Source organism: Lissotriton vulgaris, chromosome 7 (genome assembly GCF_964263255.1).
Source record: "Lissotriton vulgaris chromosome 7, aLisVul1.2, whole genome shotgun sequence".
NCBI lineage: Eukaryota > Metazoa > Chordata > Amphibia > Caudata > Salamandridae > Lissotriton > Lissotriton vulgaris.
In genome coordinates, this window is record NC_141695.1 from 554,919,896 (window position 1) to 554,943,062 (window position 23,167).

Consider the following 23,167-nt stretch of genomic DNA (forward strand, 5'->3'; position numbering starts at 1 on the left):
AGGCTCTCAACCTTCGTCCTGGCGACCATGTTATGATCCGGTCTTTTGAGAGAACCAGCAGCTTGGAGCCGAGGTGGCGTGGCCCTGAGCAGGTGTTGCTGGCGACCCGAATGGCTGTGCGAGTCACGAACAAGAAGCGATGGGTGCATTCTACTCATTGCCGTCGTGTCTCTCCGGATCTGGTGAACCCCATTGTGCTGTCTGATAATCAAGACATCTTGGACGAACAGAAGAGCCCAGCTGTTACGTCTACTGAATCGGAGGGAGCCTTCCCGGACCACACTGTCTCTGGTGGAGAGAGATATAATTTACGGCCAAGAAAAGCAGTTGTTTTGTGCGAGACTGGTTGAGTTACCGCTCCAGGTTTGTGAAACGGAAGCCGGGAATATCAAGGGGGGGGGATCAGTTCTGCCAAGTGTAGCGACACCCGTCTTGAATCTCGGAGAAGACACCAACGGCTACCTCGGAACTCAGCACTCATATTTTTATTTTTTAGTTGCTTTTTTTTGGAGACATTTGTACTTTGAACTATGGCACCTTCTACGATGCGGAATAAGAGATTTCTTGGTGCAGTACTTTTCGTTATGACCATAGTGGTGATAGCGGTAATAGCTTGGGTGGTAGAACGACTGGTTCCGGCAAGAGAATATTTATTGCCTACTACCCCAATTCCATCTGAACATTTTCATTTCACTTTGCCCTATCATGAAGAACGACATAGACAAACTTATCTAAATAACAGTTTCATTCAAATTTTACATCACACCCATAATATGACGAACACTGCGAACTGTTGGGTATGTGGAATGTTGCCTGGACATCAAAAGAAAGAAGGCACTCCGCTTATTCCTCTTCCGTTCTCTCACAATGGTTCTTGCAATGCTTGGTACACTCTTTTGTTCACTTTGAGTTGGCCGACAAAAGGTGGATTACTTTTTCAGCTCAATAAAGTCTGTTATAATGATCGAGATGGTTACCCGCAAGCAGAAGGAACTAAATTTGAATGGGAAGAATATCGACCAGATAATGTATCTTTGCCTCGAGTTTATACGAATCAGAGAAATGTAAATATGTCTAGTCTGCACGTGATTACAGTTATTGATACTAAAGCCAATTTATGTGTCCGAAATAAAGGTACAATCCCAGTAGGAAGAAGTGAATGTAATACTACTCTCACCTTTGACACTCCAAATGGTATCACCTTTGTGGCTTCACAAAACACTTACTTTATTTGTGGAAATAAAGGTTATCACTGTCTCCCTATAGGATGGTTAGGAACATGTTATATATCTTTTGTATTACCTCCTGTGTTTATTGCCCCACCTATGTATCATAACGATTTTGCGTTATACCATGATTTTATACGAAATAGAGTGAAGAGAACATTAGCAATTGACAAACTTGATCAGACAGATACCTCCCTGCAGCAATATGTTGATTTTAATTTAGGTCTCTTTTCATTTGTTGGTGCTGCTCTAAATAGCAGAAAGATCAGACGACTGACACGTGTTGTGGAAGCCGTTGCTAATGAGACAGTTTTTGCTTTAGGGAATTTGACTGAGGAACTTCAAATTACCAGAATTGTAACGCTCCAGAACAGAATGGTTCTAGACGTCGTGTTAGCTGATCGTGGGGTTGCATGCCGCATTATCGGAAGTAGTTGCTGCGTATATGTGCCTGATAATTCACCTTCTGTATATGATGCTATTTCTAAATTGCACAAAATAGCTGCTGAAATACATCCTGATAATGGTACCTGGACACTTTCGGGTTGGTTTTGGACTTTGCTCAGTACTTGGGGTTGGAAACTGTTGACAATTTTATGTATAATAATTGGGATACTCTTCTTTCTATGCCTATGTATTCAGTGTGGCCCTATGTTATGTTCTATGTGCATTTCTGCTTGTATTCCATCCAAACGAGCTATTGTCAAGAATGAGCAAATGATCAATAGAGAAATAACGAATATTATGTCAATCAATATTGACGATGAATACCCTGATTATGTCCATTATGAGGTAGCTTCAGCTAAACGCTAAAAGGGTCGTCTGTCGTAATTTGACAGTGATCAGGTTAGCGTTAAGCCATGCTACACAAATTTTCCCTTATCTTGACCATGATGTTCGGCGGCCATTTTGAGAACACCGGCGTCCATTTTATATGAATGCGCTGCCTCGAGGTCAGCATGCCCTTTTGTCCTTTCTTTGTACCACTGACCACCTAACTTGCCCAGCAACAGGCTATTTTTAGTACTGGTCAAGCTTGCACATGCGTAGTCAAACCCTCTATACTAGTGGACAGTCATTACTTAGGAATGTTCCTCAAAACTGACCAGTAGTGTTATAACTCCTCCCATAAGCTGGCTGTGTTCCAAAAATGTCCTTATATGTACCTAAACTGAGCAAATGTGTTCCGCCTACTCTTTTTATTACTGTAAAACTGTATAAAAGAGGTATCGCACCGATGTTCGGTGTGATACTTCTTGCATTGCCGAAGGGTGCTGTAGGAATGTACCACCACCCCATGGGGTCTTAATAAACTTGTCTTTTGCATTTCTAGTTTCCGTGCCAACTTCTGTTTTACGGTGTTAAGCAGTTTTGCAGAATATGTAGTTCTGGAGAACCCAATACCACAGCCAGAGGTGTCTTTGGTAGTATTATCCTCTTTAGACCCTCCATGAATGCTGTAATGACTGGTATTCTAAACAGGGAAGAGTGCTGTCTGTTTTGGAAGTACACTGCAACTGCTGTAAGTGCAAGCGTATAGAAGTGTAGGCCTGCCTTTTATAAGTGTAGGAGATAGGATATACTGTCTAGCACAGAACCTTTTAGCCTCTACCTTTACCATGGCCGTTCCCTCTAATCGAAGATCTAAGGATGCTCGGGGTCCTGAAAGAACTCCTGTTATTAGTGATAAGGGGGACAGGTTAGAGCCCCCTAATTGTGAACCTTCCTAGCTTGCTGCTTTTTGAAGGCTGACCTGAGACTGTGGTACACCCATATGCTTAGCTATGTCTGTATATTTCTTTATTTTGTGAAGCATCTGGTCCACCTAAGGGACAAACAGATGCTCACCATCGAAGGGTACATTTAATAGGTGCTGTTGCACCTCAGGTCTAAACCCTGACACCTTAATCCAGGTGTGTCTGTAAAGGAAGATGCAGTTTCTGCTGCGTCATGGGCAGACCTCAAATTAGCGTTATTATTTATAGTTTCACCCTCAGGGAACACTCCGTTCTCTTGTTCAGTGGCCCACTGGTAGGTGCTTCACCAGCTCCCCATCCTTCTTAACCCAGTGGTAGCTATCGTTTCAGGAGAGAATGCCCACCAAGTTGGCAATATGACAATGTGTAGCTGCACCAAGTGCTACCCTTTTGCCTGCTGTGCCAGTCTTTAGGAGGGCGAGTATATTCCATGGACTGTGCAGAGGCCCTCTTACAGACATTCTGAACTACAAAGATGTAAGGGACTATTAGTCCCATACTGTAAGCTTGTTCATTTGGAGCTTGCATGTATTTTGTTTTCAATGCATACGGCTGCCACCCTAACCTTTACCAACCTCCTGAAAATTCTTATTGACAAACCTCAGCACAGGTAAATATTGTGCCATTACTGTGTACCATACCTTCGGTTTACGACAAGGCTTTGACTAGAAAGTTGTCCTCATTCTCCACTGTTTGTAGTTTTACGCGGTTATGCTGTGTTGCCCTCTGAATTACTGCATTGTATGCAGGAGGGTAATCTGGTGGGGATGGTTTGACAGGGTATGGTCCAAATCAGGGTCATCCTGTAGGTCTAGAGCACAATTCTCCCATGTTGGTGGTTTGGCAAGAATCTTGTCCATGTTCTGGCGGCTGAAAATCTTCTTGAATTTCAGCCAGAACATCTGCCAGCTTCTTAGAAATGGAAACCTCCAAGATGTCCGATCCCAGCATCAGGAGCGATTTCAGCATCAGCCTTGGTGACTGTTGTGGGGTGGGTCTCTTTAAGGAAATGCCTCTTTTTGAATGTCCAACCCCCAACGCTTTGGACTGATGCTTCTGGTTTTTCAGCTCTTTGTATACACTAAGGCCTGATAACCAGACCTCAGTGCCAGTGCCCTGACCCACAAATGTGTATGTTTGATTGGCCTATACCAATTTGCATAAACTAACTTAGTTCTAATTCCCTAGTATATGGTAACTGGGGTTACATGTACAGTGTGTCCCCTCAGGGGCTGCAGCACTTGTTATACCAAGGGAACCAAGTAGCTCGTTGGCTAGAGACTGCAAACTCTCCAGAGGACACTTTCTGGGCATAAAAGCGACACTCGTGGCACCCAGACCTCAGATCTCGGTTTGACAGCAGAACAGGACCGAAAAAGGACTGCCCTGCTGGCCCTGGAGCCGGCAATGAAGAGGGTGCAGGAAAGCTGGACTATACCTGCTGCTCCTTGGGCTAGCGAAGATATGACTGTGCTTATGGTGTCTTGCTCATGGGCTTGTGTCCCTCAAACCCAAAAGAAGTAGAAACTTAGAGTCAGTTAGCTGAATTCCTGTTCACAGTACAGGGCCACAAAAGCTAAGGGAGCCTGCTGGAGCAGGTTGGCAGCCCAGATCACTGATTGTCACTCCTAGTTGCAGCGCAGCCCAGGTGAAAAAGTCCTGATGCTCCAAAGTTGCACCCAAGTCTGCTGGACCCAGGAGAGACCCAAGAGTGCAGCCCGGTAACCCAGAAGGAAAGTTATTGGCAAAAGGGAACCGCTGGTTTCGTAGTTCCTGGTGACTAGTAGTCCAGTGGTGACTGGAGTTTTGCGGGACCAAAGAAGACTTTGAGAGACGTCGATCCCTGTGGCCAAGATTGCCCCAACTGGACTGTGGAGTAACCCCAGGAGGAGCCCCCGTAAACCATAGAGGTCAATGGGAAGGGACCACCGACACTGGAACTGGACTGAAGACTGCTTTTCAGGCCAAGGTAACTGTTTCTTCAGACCTTGCTACTCCCAGTGAGCTGGTCGCTCTAAGTACTTCAAAGTAACCACATTAATCCTGGATGTAACTTTTAATTGAAACATTTTTAAGTGTCAAATGCATTGAATTTGTAAATGATATTCATGGTTCAGTAAAAAAGTGTGACTTACTGTTTCTTCAAGTAATTATATCTCTGGAACCCTCCAGTGAATTATTTTTCATTTTGGTGTCTATAAATTCATAAAAGTATAAGTTACTTTAATAAACTGATGCAAGTTCACTTAGGTGTCTTGTTTCTTTCTTCTTTAGTTGTTTTGGTGCTGTTTAAATGCTTTACACTTATTTCTTTGCTGAAGCCTGACTGCTCGAAGCCACAGCTACCCAGGGTTGAGCTAAGGTTTAACAAGCGAGGCCTGACTGGTCCGGACATGTTCAAATCAACAACCACACCATGTAATACACCTCATTTCCTCACAGTCTCAAGGTCAATGACAGCGATTTTCAAATAGGTTTTCAGCAGCTTCTTGCCTTCACTGGGGTCATTTTGACTCTGAGTGTCACTTTTCGGTGCCAAAACGGCAGAGCAGTGTGGTGCAGTCCAGTGTCCTTGGGTGGAGCCATATTGGGTGCCAATGCAATCTTGTGATCCCAAGGTGTCCTGGCTGGAGGTACTGGTCCAGCCGATCAGATAACTCGTCCCACAGGACTAGTACCAGTCCAGTTGGACTGAATTGACTGATGGTTTGAAAAAAAGCCTTCTTAGTCAATCAAAGTGCTTTATTTTTTTATTTGCTCTGCTGTGCGAGTACCGATGTGCTTTGCAGGAGCAACAATCCCGCTATTACTCTGTTTTGAACCTTAATGTCTCAATAACGCCTGAACAGATTTATTCCAAATCATAAAAACATACTTTTTGAGTGAAGATTTGGCTTTCTGCCAATGTGTTCTAATTTTGTTGAGCTATTTTTCTGTATTGTGTCCCAAAATTCCTATGGAAATTTGCCTGTTCAAAAGACGTTTTGAGACTCTCCTTTTTCTCTGCCACGCTTGATGATTCACCCCAAAACATTCCAAAAAGGAGCTGATGAGGATGACATTTTTTGGGAAAGTTTTGTGAAGATTTGTCAAACTGCACTAAAGTTATTAGCAAAACAAAATGCTCTACCTATGTAAAATCTGACCTAACCATAACTACACAGTGGCAACAGCTAATGGAGTGTGGCAATGGGGGCCTGCTTCTCTCCCAGTTACGCCTGTTTGCACATGGGGTACTGGGAGGAGCAGGTCCTTATGATGGAACATACTGCCACCATGAACACCAAGGTAAAACTCTGGTCAAGGTATATTGATGATCTGTTCTTTGTTTGGGAAGGTGCGGGATTTTATACAAGAACTGAATGTCAATAACCTTAACATTCAGTTCACCAGCAGCCTTAGTACTTAGTCCATTGTATTCCTGGATGTGGAAATCTTTGTCCAGGATGGTAGCCTTCATACCAAACTGTACCGTAAGCCCACAGCGGGGAACACTCTGCTGCACGCTGGTAGTCATCATCCAGCACACCTGATACGGAGTATGCCCTATAGGGAGATGCTCCGTATCAGGAGAATTTGCAGCACCGAGGAGGAATGCCGGCTGGCACAATCCCACAGTAGGGCTCGTTTCCTTCAAAGGGGCTATAAACCAGAGATTATAGATAATGCTACTCAGAGGGCCAATAGAATAGAGAGGTCAGCACTCCTGGGCTCAGGAGTTGAACGCCAGCAGCCTCCCACTGATAGATCCTGTGAGGAGACTAGACTAATTATTGGTTACAGTAACCAACATAAAAGCATCCACAAAATCATTAAGGGCAATTGGTCCTTAATATCCAGTGACCCTGTTATTGGCCCCACATTGCCCAAATATCCTAGCATTACCTATCGAAAAGCTCGGTCTATGCAAGACAGCTTGGTTTCAAGTAGCCCTGAGGTGATCACAGGATCATGGTTAGATGACAGCAAGGGATTTTTAAAATGCTTTACCTGCAAAGCCTGTAAGCATGGTATTAGCAAGTCAGAGGTCAGTACACCACTTTCCCCTTTCCCAATTAAAATCAAGCAAAAACTAAACTGCAAATCTGAATTTGCAGTTTATGTTTTAGAATGCCCGTGTGGGCTTAGATATGTGGGCAGTATAAGGCCACAAGTCCACAAGCGAATCCTACAACATCTGCGTGCCATCACCAATGCAGATACGGCATATCCAGTAGCCAGGCATTTTGAGAAAAAACATGGGAAAGATGCCTCTGTCCTGAGATACTATGTGATAGATTGTGTTCCTCCCCAGAGGAGGGGTGGTGATAGAGAGTCCCTACTTTGTAAATTAGACACTCGATACATCATATCACTCGATACCAAGGCACCGCAAGGGCTTAATATTGGGGAGGACTGCCACACCTATCTATAGTATCCTGTCAGCATTGCTATTTGCACATTGTACCTTTTGCCTCAGTACTGTGATTACCTTGTAAATACGAATTTGAACTTGAGATAAGATATTTCAATATGCATCATGGACCCTCCTTGACCGGTCAGTAAAAGATCTTTCAAAAGATCAATGATTTAACACTTTTTACACTCTTTCTTGGTAGCACTTTATAGCCATTTACCATGTTTTGCACTAATTATGCGTATTTGCACATACAAATTTGTACTTTTACCTCAGTGTTAGTGTATAGCCCACTAGGGCATCACACCTTCTGGACCCATTTTTGAATCCATGACAACAGGGATTTTTTGTTATTTTCTTGCACTTTCCTTACATCTGTTTGTTCAAACTTGCACATGGAATAGTGTTTTGATGTAATTTTAATGGCAATATAATTATTTATAATTATTTATTAGGCTTTTAACTTTTATATCCATTTTAGAAGTTTTTCTAGCCGTTGCCATGAATTCGTATAATTACACTTGTTTACTGAGGTTTTACAAGTTGAATGTGTTAAATGTATTTTACCGCAATCTTGTAAATTATCAACTTGTACACTTTATGTGCAATACTCGCATTTATGCTGCAATATAATGTTTGTAACACTGTGGAAACCAAAGTATTTTTTCGCTTTCCATAACATGTGATGGCACTCTTGCACTTTAAATGGGTGGTCAGCCCTCATGACGTTGTCATGTGATCAAGGCTATCTTTAGCCGAAACGCGTCATGGCGGACTGGTGCTGGGCTAAAAATTAAATAAAAAGAAAACTTGCACCTTCCTGGGTCTCGCTGGTTCCTGTTTGTTTGTGTGGCCATATGCGCTGTGCTTGACGGCTTTTGGAACTCAACATACCATATATATATATATATATATATATATATATATATCACCGCTCAATTTCCCTCTCAAGCAAGAGAACGGACCGCACTCGGTGGACAAGGTTAGTTATTCTTTATTCTTTTTCACAATTGTAGCAACAGGACGCGTTTCGGCTTCGCGCCTTCCTCTAGCTGTTACTTTCCAGCACTATAATTAAAATTTAAATAAAGTTTTGATTAAATAACATAATTTCCAGTGATAAACATCAACGATGAACTAAATTTCATGCTAAAGATGCGGCCATCTTAGAGTGTATCAATACCACTGCTTTAAACAACTGGCTTTTTTTAAACACATGAAACAAGGTGAAAAGAAAATACTGAGCCCTGGATGGGCATAGTCAAACATGATAAATCATTTTGTTGAAACATGCTAGTGATTCATTCTTCTCATAATTATTTGTCATTTTGTAATCATAAAGAAAAGATATCTCGCCCAAAATCCTCATATTTACAAATACATTTTAAAATTAAAAAGAAGTATTCACTCTTCATTTTTTCTAACCCTTATTCATGATGCATGGCCAACCAATTAATTCATTCAGAGTTAATCATGAGTTTGGCTTTGAAAGTACTACTTTCAGACTAATCAAAGAGTATACACACACATAGGCTGGGACTCACTTGCCTAAATGTATGGCTAATTCTTCTTCTGTGTTTAACCCAAAGGGAGTTCTCGTATTGAGATCAATAATGTAACTCGACTCAAGACGGCTTATTGGATTTCCCTATCTCCGCCTCTTTTCTTGATAGGGACTTGGTCAAGGCAGAAAAAGCGCAGAAGATTCCGATCACTTCCGTGTTCTTTTCGCAAAATGCCTTGCTACTGGATAATTTGGGTCATGATGTTGTATTGCCCTGGCATGTTCTAAGATTCTCCTCTTTACTGGGTGAATTGTGCTGCCTATGTATTGCAGATTGCATGGCCATATGAGGCAGTAAACACAGAATGGGGCACATATATATATATATATATATATATATATATATATATATTCAATTACAAAAAAAACATAAGTTTCAGACCTTATATAGTTAGGAATCAGCATATAAAAAAACCTTGGAAATTCACTGAAAAAAACATAGGTTTCAGGCATTGTATAGTTAGGAATTTGCATTTCAAAACCCTTGCAAATTCACTGAAAAAAACCATAGGTTTCAGGCCTTATATAGTTCGGAATTAGCATTTAAAAAACCTTGCAATTTCACTGAAAAAACTATAGGTTTCAGGCCTTATATAGTTAGGAATTAGCTTTTAAAAAACCTTTGAAATTCAATCATAAAACTATATGTTTTAGGGGTGTTATAGTTAGCTGGACATTTCACTCATACAAAACCATTGAAATTGCTCCTATATAGTTAGTTGTACTAACTATATTTCGCGTACCCGCAATCCACTGCTGATGATGTCACATATTACATCATTCATGACATGGTCAGTGACATCACTGATGAAATCTCAAATGACATCAATGATGACATCATCCACGTGACAATCATATACACCTTTTCATACACTAGTAAAATCTTTCATCACTCTTTGTAAAATACAGAGTATCATATTTGAATCCATTGACACAGCAATAAAAATATCTAAAAACCCACTCATTGATTCCTAGAGGTATATACACATCTAATCACTTACCTGTAGATTCACTCATACATGCTGTCAAGGTGAAACCTATGGTTTTTTATTGAATTTGCAAGGCTTTTTAAATGACAATTTTTAAATGTATTAATTTGCTTTTTTTTATACTGATTTACTACATTTTTGTAGGCAGATGTTCAGAGGGCACGCCCCCTTTTTACAACACTCTGCAGCGTAACCCCTGGCACGTTTACAGAGGAGGAGCTAATTCCCCTTGCATACTGGGGGTCCCTGGGGGCGACTAGCCACCAGGAGCCTCCAGTATAAGCCAGGTGGCCGCATTTCAGAGAGGTGTACTGAGGCCACACCCTTTTTTACACCTCTCTGCAACGCAGCCCCCGGGCGTGTTTGCAGAGGGGAACTAATTCCCCTTGCATACTGGGGGTCCCTGGGGGCCAACTAGCCCACCTGGAACCTGCAGTATGCGCCAGGCGGCTGCATTGCAGAGAGGTGTAATGAGGCCACACCCTTTTTTACACCTCTCTGCAGCGCAACCCCTGGCGTGTTTGCAGAGTAGGAACTAATTCCCCTTGCATACTGAGGGTTCCTGGGGGCCAACAAGCCCATCAGGAGCCTCCAGTATGCGCCAAGGGGCTGCATTGCTTTGCCCTGAGGGTGGCGGTCCTCGGGGAAGTGTGGGGGGATTGTGGACCCCCACACTTCTTTATCACTATCCCCGCGATTTGGTCCCTCCGGGGGTAATTTTTTTTAAAACAGACAAGGTTTAAAAAAAAAAAAATTGGTCCTTTTTTGTCCTTGTGGGACCACCTCGGCAGGCCTAGGGTGTTAGGGTGTATCTACCCTTCCCCCTTTTTGTGTTCTTCACATCTGTTTTTTTGCTTTCTTTTGCCTTTGTCTATCGAGCACAAGATGGATGCCAACACTTCCTGGTTAGAAGTGTTGACAGCCAATGAGCATGCAGCTTTCTCGGGAAGGCATGCCGATTGGCTGCCACTGTCTGTCAACACTAGCACAAGATGGATGCCAACACTTCCTGGTTAGAAGTGTTGACAGCCAATGAGCATGCAGCTGTCTCGGGAAAGGATGCTGATTGGCTGCCACTGTCTGTCAAAACTCCAAACCAGAAAGTGTTGGCAGCCATCTTGTGCCTCGGTAGAACCAAGGCACAAGAAAGCAGTGAAACAAAAGGTGCCAACCACGTAAAGGGAAGCACCCTGACCCCCTAGGCCTGCTCAGGGGGTCGCACAAGGATCCCCCAGGCCCCAAAATATTTTTTTGTTTTTTTTAAATAACGGGGTACGCGCACCGTACATACTGTAAGCTTACTGTACTCTGTACAGTACGCGTACCCCGCGATTTTTACAAAAATAATATTTTTTTCTTTAATCACGGGGTACGCGCACTGTACCCGTACAGAGTACAGTAAGCTTACTGTACAGAGTACTGTAAGCTTACTGTACTCTGTACGGTACGCGTACCCCACAAATTAAAAAAAAAATAATAATTTTGTTTTGGGCCTGGGGGGTCCTGGTGGGACCCCCTGAGCAGGCCTAGGGGGTCAGGGTGCTTCTACCCTGCCCCCTTTTTGAGTTCTACATGTTTGTTTTTCTGCTTTCCTGTGCCTCAGTCTACCGAGGCACAAGATGGCTGCCAACACTTTCTGGTTTGGAGTGTTGACAGCCAATTAGCATTCAGCTCGTGCTCGGAAAGGTAAGCTTACAGTAAGCTGCTATAGATATATAAATGTTTTCTCTTTTGATTTTCTCAGGAACTACTGGAGGGATTTTCATCAAATATAGAAAAGGCACTTCTGCATACCAGTCCCTACCATTTTGCCAAGTTTGGTGTAATTCCGTTCAGCTGTTCGGGCTGTAGCTTTTTTCTCGGCCCCCGCTTGACGAATCCCCCCAAAACTCTCAGGGAAGGAGCAGAACTGAGCTAGCCAAAATTTTGGAAAATTGCACGCAATTTCCTCAATCAACGCCAAAGTTATTCCCAATAGAATGTTGCGGATTTCCTATGGTAACTAGGTCCTAACTATATATACCTACTGGCGACCGCCAGTAGGAGATATATATATATATATATATATATATATCACAACTATGTAATTTTAACCCTGGCCGGAATTTGCGTAGTCGCGCTATGCAAAGTTCTGCGAAACAGCGAAAAATCTCTGCGAGCACGCGGAATTCCGTTTGCTCGTGGAATTGCTTGTTCCGCCCGTTACACTACAGCTGTAACTTTGCTGCTAGAGTGTTGGGTTCATCACCACCCCCTTTTCTGAATCGTTTTTGGCCACTATAGGTGTGGCATGGTCTACTCAGACATGATTCCCTTGCTCACTGCACCATCAGGATTCAAGCAAGCCGGGCCGACGACGGCTGAAATGCCAGAAACCGGTCCCCGGTAGCTTGTCTCCTTTCTGGTGAAGAATTGGCTTGGTAGTTTGGTCTGCCCTGTCCCCATGATGCACTGGGCCAGGGACAGACTAATTTGCATATAGCCAGGTTCTGAGCTGGGATGGTGCAGTGAGCTAAATAACGGTGATGGATCAAGCCCTGATCTTTGGACTGGGTAAGAGTGGTCTGCTTAATTCAGACACTCTGTTCATCACCACCCCCTTTTCTGAATCGTTTTTGGCCACTATAGGTGTGGCAGGGTATACTCAGACATGAGTCCCTTGCTCACTGCACCATCAGGATTCAAGCAAGCCGGGCCGACGACGGCTGAAAAGCCAGAAACCGGTCCCCGGTAGCTTGTCTCCTTTCTGGTGAAGAATTGGCTTGGTAGTTTGGTCTGCCCTGTTCCCATGATGCCTGGGCCAGGGACAGACTAATTTGCATATAGCCAGGTTCTGAGCTGGGATGGTGCAGTGAGCTAAATAACGGTGATGGATGAAGCCCTGATCTTTGGACTGGGTAAGAGTGGTCTGCTTAATTCAGACACTCTGTTCATCACCACCCCCTTTTCTAGAGTGTTGGGCAGGGCTTTTATGCGAGTTCACATGCCTCTTCTTTATAAAAGGTCAGAGACCGATCAGAGTAGCAGATGAGGAGAGAGAACCTCCTGGTCATAGGAACTACACGGGGATTGCTCTCGAGAAAGTCATGGATGCAAAGACCTCCATCAATGATCACAGCTAATTTTTGATGGTAGATATGGAGAGAAAGCACTCCTGCCAAGCCTCGAGAGTGCTGATGAACTTTTTGGGCTGATTAATGCTTTACTGAATTTGAGCTTCAACTCGGACACCTTCTTTATTTATAACTGTAAGTGCTTCCTGTTGAGGTTTAATTTTTGTGATAGGAGCATCGTGCCAGAATGAATCCTGCCCTGCATATATATTCAAGAAGATGCCACCGTTTTGTGCAATACCTCTACTGAACTGTAGTACTTTCAACTGGCTAATCAGTAAGTGCTACCTCATTGGGTAAATGTATAGTGCTTTTCCTACACTACAGATGCGTAAAGGGCCAGAAGAGTTGCCTCCAGTGACCATGTATGTCTGTAACTTTGCCACCGCGCCGAAAGGCACCGGGGTCCCTTGAGTGAGCTGTCCATCATAGTGGGTAAAGGGTGGGAAGACGTTGCATTCCACTAGTGTGTGTGGGGTGGGGCCAAATGGGCGGGGCTTCAATGCGAGCTCACATGCCTCTTGTTTATAAAGGGTCAAAGACCGATCAGAGCAGCAGATGAGGAGAAAGAACCTCCTGGTCACAGAAACTACACAGGGATTGCGCTCGAGAAACTCATGGATGCAAAGACCTCCATCAAGGATCACAGCTCATTTTTGATGGTAGATATGGGGAGAAAGCGCACCTGCCCAGCCTCAAGCGTGCTGACGAACTTTTTGGGCTGTTTAATGTGTTACTGAATTTGAGCTTCAACTCGGGCACCTTCTTTATTTATATCTGTAAGTGCTTCCTGTTGAGGTTTAATTTTTGTGACAGGAGCATCGTGCCAGAATGAATCCTGCCCTGCATATTTATCCAAGAAGATGCCACTGTTTTGTACAATACCTCTACTCGGTCACAGCCCACGAATTCCGTTCTGCAGCGGATCTCGGAATTTTCGGCAATTCCACGTTCCTTGGAATTGCCAAAATTTTGCAAGTTCCGCAAGCGAAACGGAATTTACTGCCCACCCTTAGTATTTTTAACATCTAAGCAGCCTAAGGTTCTATCGTTGGTTGTCAGACCTCCATCACCCTGATAGATTGGCTGCAAGACTGCAAGATGTACATGTTGAACTCTTTCCTCCTTTTAGCCTGAAGAGACCATATCTGGAATCCGTTCAGTCACCCCCAGGTCATCTGCCCTCAGCGTGGTTGGTGTTAAGTGCAGGACTAGTTGAAGATAACAGACTCTTTCATATACTAGCAGTGTGTGTTTGACTCTTTGTGTCTACTCTACCAGTATTCCTGGTCCTGGCTCTTCATTGCTCTGTAACCCCTGTGCCCAGAAGTCTTGTCTCCTAGGGAAGCTTAGGATCCGTAACATGAGTCTGCGTCTTGCTATCGGTCCAGACAACTGTACCACACGGTATATACAGTTCCACTGTGATGATCAAATCTAGTTGTAATGATAAAACGTGAATTGTGAGACTGATGTTATACACCATTGGTGTAAGAACGAGAGGATAAATTGAGAGTAGACAATCCAAGACTGCATGCTGTGCTGATTTCACTACAAGGGGTATTCACTTAATAATGAAAATCCATAAAACTTGCCTAAGCAAAATAACAGAAAATGGATATGACCACTATTAGTATAGCCACCATATTTAGAGTACCCCAAGTAGAAGATTTGCACCCGACGGAAACTCTTCCACCTCTACCATGCAGTTGACATAGTAACAGATACAGTGGAGGCAAAACTGTTGTGGAGAAATCTCGCCTGCAATTTCAGAACAATCTAGATATCCCATTGCCATCTTGGCAGTAGTAAAAGAAGAAAAACAGGAATTAACAAAAAAGTGATGCGTGGAATACTTGAATTATTCTCAGACATTGGTAGTTACCTTGCTGGAGATTTTTGTGAGTGTATGTTATCGTGCAAAATTTAAATTTGCAAAATGTGGTTTACACTTCATTACACTTGTACATACTTATATAATACTATAGTACTAAACACATTTCTTATGATGTGTAGAAGTACATTTTCTAACTTCTACCAACAAGTCCTGAATTCAGGCTTAGAAGCCATGCTTTTTAAAATAGAAGTCACCCTTGTCCTCCCCTCACACATTTCACTGTCTGTCATTTCTGTAGCACTAGTCAAGAATAATATTATTTGTTTATTTCCATTGTCATTGTTCATGTTGTTCTTGATAAGCTTTCCTCGGCTCTGTCCCAAACTGTAACTACATCTCAAGGTCCTTACGTTAGTTCACTGAACCCTATTCATTCATAAGTTTTAGTTTGTTCCACTATCTCTGGATAACATTAGCATAGAAGGGGAAGAATAATTATTCATGTAGTGTTTTGGGAGGGGACAGTCCTCTGCATGGTTATGGACATGTACCCCTGACCTGAGTGTCTAACTGTACTGATGTCCGAATCCCTTATGCTAATATTTGTTGTCTTAGGTAAACAACGATCATGGGATTGGCCTGTCTCATGGACTGCGGTCTTGTTGGACCAGGAAGGGCACCCAAAGCACTGCTCTCATAGTGCTGGAAGGCTACTGCCTTTACCAAGAGTTAAGCAGCACAAGCGACTTGGTGGCAGCATACGGTATATTGATCAGGAGAGGATAGGTCCTTTTTAACCTGCGTCACTGGAGTGAGGCCTACAGGCTCAAACACGTTTTTAAAGTTTCGCTGTTGTGTGCTTAACTCATCCTTGGCCTACATTAGTTAGATGTAAGGTGCTGTGCAACAGCAGTCGTGACTCTGACTCTGTACTACATGTACGTGTGCCTGGGAAGGGTACAGTACAGGGATAGAGCAGTGCTGTGCAATACCTGCACAGTGACTGTATGTAGTGGGGGTATGTAGACCAGAGAGGATTACATTACATGAGAGATGTGGTGCTGTGCAGTGCGGGCGCAATTAAAGCATGTGCTGGGAGTAAGTGTGCTTGCAAGAAGAACAATGTATGAAGGGTGACGATTGTTCAGTGAGTATATGGGGAATGTGTGTTTGCGTGTAGCACACTGTGGTACAATACAGAAAAGCTACAGTACTGTGCAGTGTATGCAGAGTGATGTGTGTGCTGAATGTATGTGTGCCTGTGGTGTGCTGAAAGTATGTGTGTGTGTGTGGTGGCACAATACATGGATGTAACAGTACTGGACTGTGTGTGTGCTCTGTACATACACTAAGTGCAAGTGTGTCTGTAATGAAGGACCCTGGGTTCTATTTTGAGAAACCAAGGCCCTCATAGTGAAGACATGAGGAGTAGAGGAAGCCCCAAAACAGATTTGTGTGTTGCTGCATTCCTGTGAGCTGGGTGGGACACACTGGAGAAGGGGAAAGAGACTTTCTCTTTACACCTCAAAAGGTGCTCTTTTATTTAGTGAGAGATCACAAGGAAGGGGGCTGGACACATCTCAGGAAGGAGATGGGACAGATAAGGGAATCATAAAGAGTTGGGCTGGGAGCTCGAGATTAACCTTTTGATACACATATCACTGTAGTTAACATTCAGGTGTGATAGCCAGCCTATCAGGAGGAACTAGAGCGAAGGAAATTGTGTACTTCAAAAAAATCAGAAGCCCACGTGAAATTTCAAAGACCAAAAACCTAACTCACATGTGGTGTCTGGAAACTGACTATGAGAAGGAAAGGTTCAGACTCCAAAAAGTTGCCATCTACCAAGCAGCCAGATCGGTTCTGTGAGGAGGGAAAGCTCTGAATGACTTTTGCCTGTGACCTTGACTGATGGCCAAGGCCTGCTAGAGTCTCTGCTGGGTGAGAGAACATCACCTAGGGAAACCAAGACCACTTTTTCTGGAGCCTAGAACACCAGCACCTGCCAGTGGACCCTGTGAGGAAGAGCCTTGGAGGGAGGGAGGTCCAGTGGGGAGCTCTATTGAGAGGACTCCCAGTGTGAGGTCTGAGGAGACGGCTGCTGCACAAAACAAGCCTTTGTCTGTGTGCAAAAACAGGTCAGCGACCCAAGTGTGTCTGGAGAGGGTCGGTGTAAAGAAAACCGTGAGCGAAGTGCAGTGCGGGGTGCATGAAGCCCCTACCGCACCATTGTGGCAACCCCTTATGCCAGGATGGTCCACTATGGAAGTGAGCACTGCCTATAAAGTGCTAAGACTGGTGCAGGGCTTAGCAGTGACTCTGGTATGCCGGGGGTGGAGGGTCAACATGGCGTGGACTACAGTGCAGGAAGGACCGACGCCTTGTGTATAGATCCTGCTGCAACAATGTATGCAAGGAGTGGCTGATAGTACTAAATGAACTTTTAGAGTTTGGCTTTCACTCGTGAACTGAAGTGGGACCCATTGGTCAAACTCAAGCAGAAATTGCCTCCCAGCTGCCCTGGGATGGAGGAGGACACCATGAGTGCAGCAACCTCACTGGGACCAGAATGACAGGGCCAGGATCAACCCTCCTCCCCCCTGGTGCAGCGCACTGAACTTACCTTGAAGAAGGAAGCACCGGAGCATCTCTGATCCCTGCTGGAGCTGGCTGGCAAGCTCACAGAGAGCCCAATCTGCTGAGTGCTGCTGCGCCTCTCGCATGCTGCCCAAATCGACCGAGCAGGACTGGAGAATTGCAAGTACCCGTGTTTGGGGCACCTATTGAGACCCTCAATGCTTCCTCGCTGCTGGAGCAGGTAAGGCTTGCTACGGGGCCTACAGGGCACCAGAGGACTCACTGTTATAGGTGCTGCTGCAACAAAAACACATTGACTACTTTCAGAAGATCCTGAGGGAACTTTTGAATAAGGCCTACTAGTGAGAATTTCCTGGATGTGGCCACCAGTGAATGGGGACTAACCTGAACACAGTACGAGAAGCAACTGGGACAGGGATTTGTCATCGAAACACTAGAGCCCTGATCTCAAGGCAGTTGTGGCATTGATTATGAGTACTGTAGTACTTCTTCAAATGAGTAGTTAGAAATAAAACACTTCTTTTTAATATGAAAATAAGTATTTGATGGGACATTGAGTTATTGGCGTTGCTGCGCACTGTTTGAGTTATGAGTTGTATTCACTAAACTGTATCTACACTCCACCTTCCACCCCACCCCACCCACCCAACGCGGGCCTTGAACGACTCACCACTAAGAGTCAAATGCAGAGGGGGTACTTGGCCCAGTTGCTCAGAATCCATAGTAAGTTGTGTCCATGGACTTCAGGAGTAAAAGGCCTCTAACACCACTGTTGGGCCAAGTAACCCCTGCGTGCCCTGTGGACCTCTGAAAGGGGTTTTAACATAGTGCTTAGGTGCACAGGCAATATGACGTGAGACTGTGCTCTGATTTGTTATGAAAGTAACATTTTTAATCATATCATAATGATTCTGCTGTTCTGTTAATTTCATATGCCAAGCCTTGACTTTGGGGGTGAGCCAGAGACTTTCCTGTTCTACTAGGGATTCTGCCTGTTTGTCTCCCAACTTTGCTGGCTTCTTGCGACTACGACTAATTTTTGGTTATGCATTTCTCTGTATTGCACTTTTTTTACACCCTTCATGCATTGACTCTGTATTGCCTTACTGTTGAATTTTGAAATTAAACGCTTTAACGAATCTGCTGGTATATAACTCAGAAATTCAGTGGGTCCTTTAATTCATTAAATGGATATTCTGATTTTTGATGTGCTGGGAGCTGAAGTTTAACACAGTCTCCAATTTATCGAAACTGTGGGCGTCCAGTTGAGGTAAATTTTGAAGTGTCAAAAGTTGAAGGCCCTCCCACACCAACAACCCCACAGTGGCAAGATGTAAATTATGCCAGCCAAACTCTAAACTAGGCCCAAACACAGGCACTCTGAACAGATCAGTCTAGCTCTCTCCCTCTTGCGACAGAGAACCCAAATGACACCAATCTGCCACATAGCAACTGACATGAAAGCATGACTCTAGTTTGCGGACTCAAAAAACACGAACACAAGAGACATGCTCCATAAGAATATTACCTGTAGGCGTGCTGTGCTCTCAGGCACTCCAGGTCGCCACTGTAGGGAAACATGTCCTCATATTCAATAAGCAGCCCGGTAGCACCAAGTGCACGGAATAAAGGAAGAACCTATTGGGAAAAATACACCAATCAAACAGTGGAGTCGACAATCAATGCCACACTGACTGCAGATGTAGAAGGCATGGAAAACGTAAAGGACACAGCAGGTGGTGTACGATAAGAATCTCCTCCAAGTCCATGCTTAGTCAAGCACACAGGGATGGGTGGACATCTTAAATCTTTAATGGTACTAGACATGATCCCAGCAAGTAAAAAAAAAAATGCAATAGTGGGATCTTCACTGGGGGTTTGGCGTGCACAGGCATAGCTCAAATGTCAGCACAAGTGTAAGAATCAGTGAGAGCACTGATACAGATATAGAGGAATAAGATGCAGAGAGGCTATTTGAATTTAAATCGGAAAAGCAGGGACTCTCTCAAGGGAAATGCACTCAGCGTAACCAGCAGTTCATACCTAGGCCTCAGTGACATCTCCACCTCTGGTCACTGTTGTCCTCTGCATTACACATGTGTGATGATTGAACAGAACACAAACCCCTGCCATACAGTTTAAAGGCCACGTTACTGGCTACCTGTAGCATGAGTAAACAGATAAAGGAGAGACCTTACACTGAAAAAACAAAGAAAGAGATTCATTTAGACATAAGCCTTACCTGTGCAAGGTACGAGACCCTGGGAGGAGCCCCTTTCAGGTCAAGGTGCACCAACTTCATTCCCAGCGTAGAACTATTTGCCATCTTCACTCCCGCCTTGTCCAGCTCCATCACGGACTGGTGTGTGGTAAATTACCAAAACTGGATCAATGTTTCTTGCTTTCAAAAGACACAGGAGTGGGTCATCCTGTGACTCTTGAACCCTGCAATACAATTCCGCTAAATGGGTTACAGTTTGCTCCTTCAAGACATTGTCACTCATTCAGTGCGACTTTTACACTTTGAAAATGTGTTTCACTCACTACACGGTTTACATCTCAGAGAAAAGTGATTATATGTAACGTAAATAAATGGATCCATCTCAAACCCCCTTCTGACAAACGTAAACTTGTGAGTTCTGAACGAGGAACATAACCAAATCTCGTATAACCGCGCTTTCTCTAGTTAATTAGGTTACCAAGCAGTGATTTCTGAGCAGGAAATATAGCTCACTGAACTGCATCTATTGTGATTTGCAGGTTTCACGTTTAGATTCCAGCTACGGAAACCATGTATTTTCTTTTTGTGTGTTTCATCTATACTACTATTATAAAGAGAGAACTTGCACCTTTGAGCCAGGTAAACTCGAAAACTACACCACCATTCTGAACACCCAAGACATCTTAGAAAACCTCAGGGCAAGCAGAAGGACATAGGCTACATAAAAATAAAAAATAAACGTTGTTTAAAATATTTAGAAATAAAAATAAAGTAGTCCCTTGCAAGTAGCGCCGGCCGCGACGTATGCGTGAGGGGAGTAGCGTCGTTCACGAGCAACAGGAAGAGCAAGGACATGAGCGGCGGAAGGAGCGTCTGCGTGAGGGGAGGAGTGCAGTTCACCAGCAACAGGAAGAGGGGAGAACATGAGCGCCGGGAGGAGCTGCAGAGCGGCGAGAAGCGGAGGAGCAGTGGCAGCGCGGGGAGGAGCAACGGATGAGGTAGCTGACAAGCGGTCAAGCAGTGGAGAGGTAAACACTCCAGCATAGGGAGGAGCGGCGGATGAGGTAAGTCGGGACCTGGGGGGGTTACAAAGCCGGGGCGGGAGGCAGGAGGCGGGCGGGAGGCTCAAGGCGCAAGGCGGGAGGCGGTAGGGGCTATGCCCAATGTCGGGCGGGGGGCGGCGGGCGGGAGGCTCAAGGCACAAGGCTCAAGGAGGGAGGCAGGAGGCGCTATGGCCAATGTCGGGGCGGGAGGCCGGAGGGATGCGGACTGGGCAATGTGGGGAGGGGGGGTGCACAGAGGCTTAAAATGCTGCCCCCAACCCCCTTCTGCCCCGGGCAAAGCCAGGGCGGGCTGCTAGTATCTATCTAAAGTAGCATTAAATAGGATAAAAGTATATGCAGTTATTTACAGTACTTTGACGCACAGGAATTCAGACAAGCTGGTGCCTTTTAAATGTCAGTGTGGGTGGAGGAATAGTCAAATACATCTCAGATTTCGCTACCCTAATCCCTTGGCCCCCCCAGTTCCACCGATTCTCCAAATCTCTCAATCAATCGTTCTCCGACCTAAGGGTTCATATTTATTACGGCGAGAGGTCACCCACGAAGTATTTGCTTTCTTACCTGGTGCAAAGTTTATTTTTTTCTTTCGTTGTTCCTTCTGGCTGACCTACGCCCCACTTAATATGTAGCCGCCTGCTTTTCTGTAGGTAGGTGGTTGCTGCACCTATGCTCCAGTGTATTTCAAGTCTACTTCCTGGTTTCTGTAACAGCAATTGAACTTTGGTTCCATTATCCGGCGTCTGAAGGCTAGCTGGCTCCCTTCTAGGCTACACTTTGTCACATGGGTCTTATGGTTTGAAAAGCTAGTTCAAAATGCCCTTTAGGTCCGTTTTTCCAGACAATCCTACTAATTTAGCCAGGATTGCGTACAGCACTAACAGCCTTACGTGTCCTGATTTTCCATGGACATTCCCTAATATTTGTCAAACTATTAAATACTGACTTGCTCTGTCCTCGGAATCTCATCCCAGACATTAAAATGACATAAAATAATTTTTAAAAGATGGTGGCTCTAACAGACTTTTTAGAAAAAGTAAGGTTGACAGATGACGTTGCAACAATAATGCACTCACTGAAGAAAAGATCAACCTCACCGTTAACACTTTACTATGAAGAGAGGCATCCTACTGATGGGTGATTTTCATTTGCATTTTAAGGATAGGAAAGCATTATCCTTATTGTGTGATGAGTCTTCACAGCTATCAGAAAAACCCACTCACAGTAAGGAAGCTTTCCATGATCTAGTTGTAACAGAACCTCTTTTAACAACTGTGGATAAACAACTATATGCAAACTGACAGGTCGGATCACTTCATAATTTCATTCTTTGTCAAAGTCTTCAAAACATCACTTGCTATCTGTGCGGAGCAGAAACACTAAGGGCCCAATTCACAAAAAGTATTTTGTAGTCCATAAAGTAGTACTAAGCACGTACTACAAAATATAATTCACAAACATACGACTGGAGTCGTCCGTTCTTCTTATCTATTTTGTGTGGAGACATTATCACAAATGGGTATAAGTTTGTGTAGTAAATATGGGGGGAACAAGTAGGAGTGGCTGGAAAATTACAACACTAACTATTAAATGGAAGGCTTTAGGCAAATTTAAGACGGGGTTTGAGTGACATGCTAATACACAAACCCACAAAAGAGTAAGATAACTGCAATTCACAAAATACACTTCTAAAGTTACTACAGGCCTATAGGTGTCAAAACAGGTGAAGTGTACTCCAATCTAACGTTGAAGTTAGTCATGCACTATACATGAGCAAACATTGATACTACAACACACACCACGGGAACTAATGTTAAATTCATTAAATTAGGGGGCTTGGCTTGGAGAGTCAAAATGGTGGTCGCACTTCAAGAGTGCTCCAGACCCCTCCGTCATCTTCTCCCATCTGCCATCCATCAGGTCATCTGACATGCTGAAATAGTGACAGGGAGTACCAGTGAGCACCTCTGCCTCGTGGTAAGGGCTCCCAGAGTGGCCGACGACCCTGATTGACAAGTTCCTCAGCCTGCAGTGGAGGACTCAACCTGGCCCAAAATGGTGACCAATGTGGGGCGATTCCTGCCATGTTCCCAAGCTCCCTCTGGGCCACCGGAATCGGTGACTTCCCTCCTTGGGCAGCCCCGAGGGATCACTGGTTGCTTTTGCCTGTCGCCCGGTGCTGGTGAGGCGTCTCTAACCCTAACCTTCATTTCGACGCTCTGGTGCCGGGCCTATTTTCCCCAGAGCAGTGGCCCGCGAGGACTTTGGAGGGATGTAGCCGGGCCGGTCTGGTGAAGCGAGCGGACCCCACGCCATCATTAGTGTTTGCAGAGGGATCCTGTGCAGCACCAAAAAATTCATTCCCTACAACATCTAATTGAAAGAAAAGCAGGCAATTAAGCAAC

General features: G+C 44.4%; 1 protein-coding gene across 3 annotated transcripts in view; it reads right to left on the bottom strand.

The window, feature by feature from the left end:
• The window catches only part of HEXD (hexosaminidase D), a 231,832-nt gene that overhangs the window by 189,044 nt on the left and 19,621 nt on the right, over positions 1-23,167 (bottom strand). For 2 of the 3 annotated variants that reach the window (XM_086930654.1, XM_086930655.1), the window contains exons 2-3: positions 19,723-19,925; positions 19,009-19,118 (exon numbers count right to left, since the gene is read on the bottom strand). In XM_086930654.1, coding sequence (XP_086786780.1) covers positions 19,009-19,118; positions 19,723-19,833 — 221 coding nt within the window. In that variant the 5' untranslated portion in view covers positions 19,834-19,925. Of the gene's footprint in view, positions 1-19,008; positions 19,119-19,722; positions 19,926-21,326; positions 21,526-23,167 lie in introns of those variants that run through there. The other variant, XM_086930653.1, reaches the window with a different exon arrangement.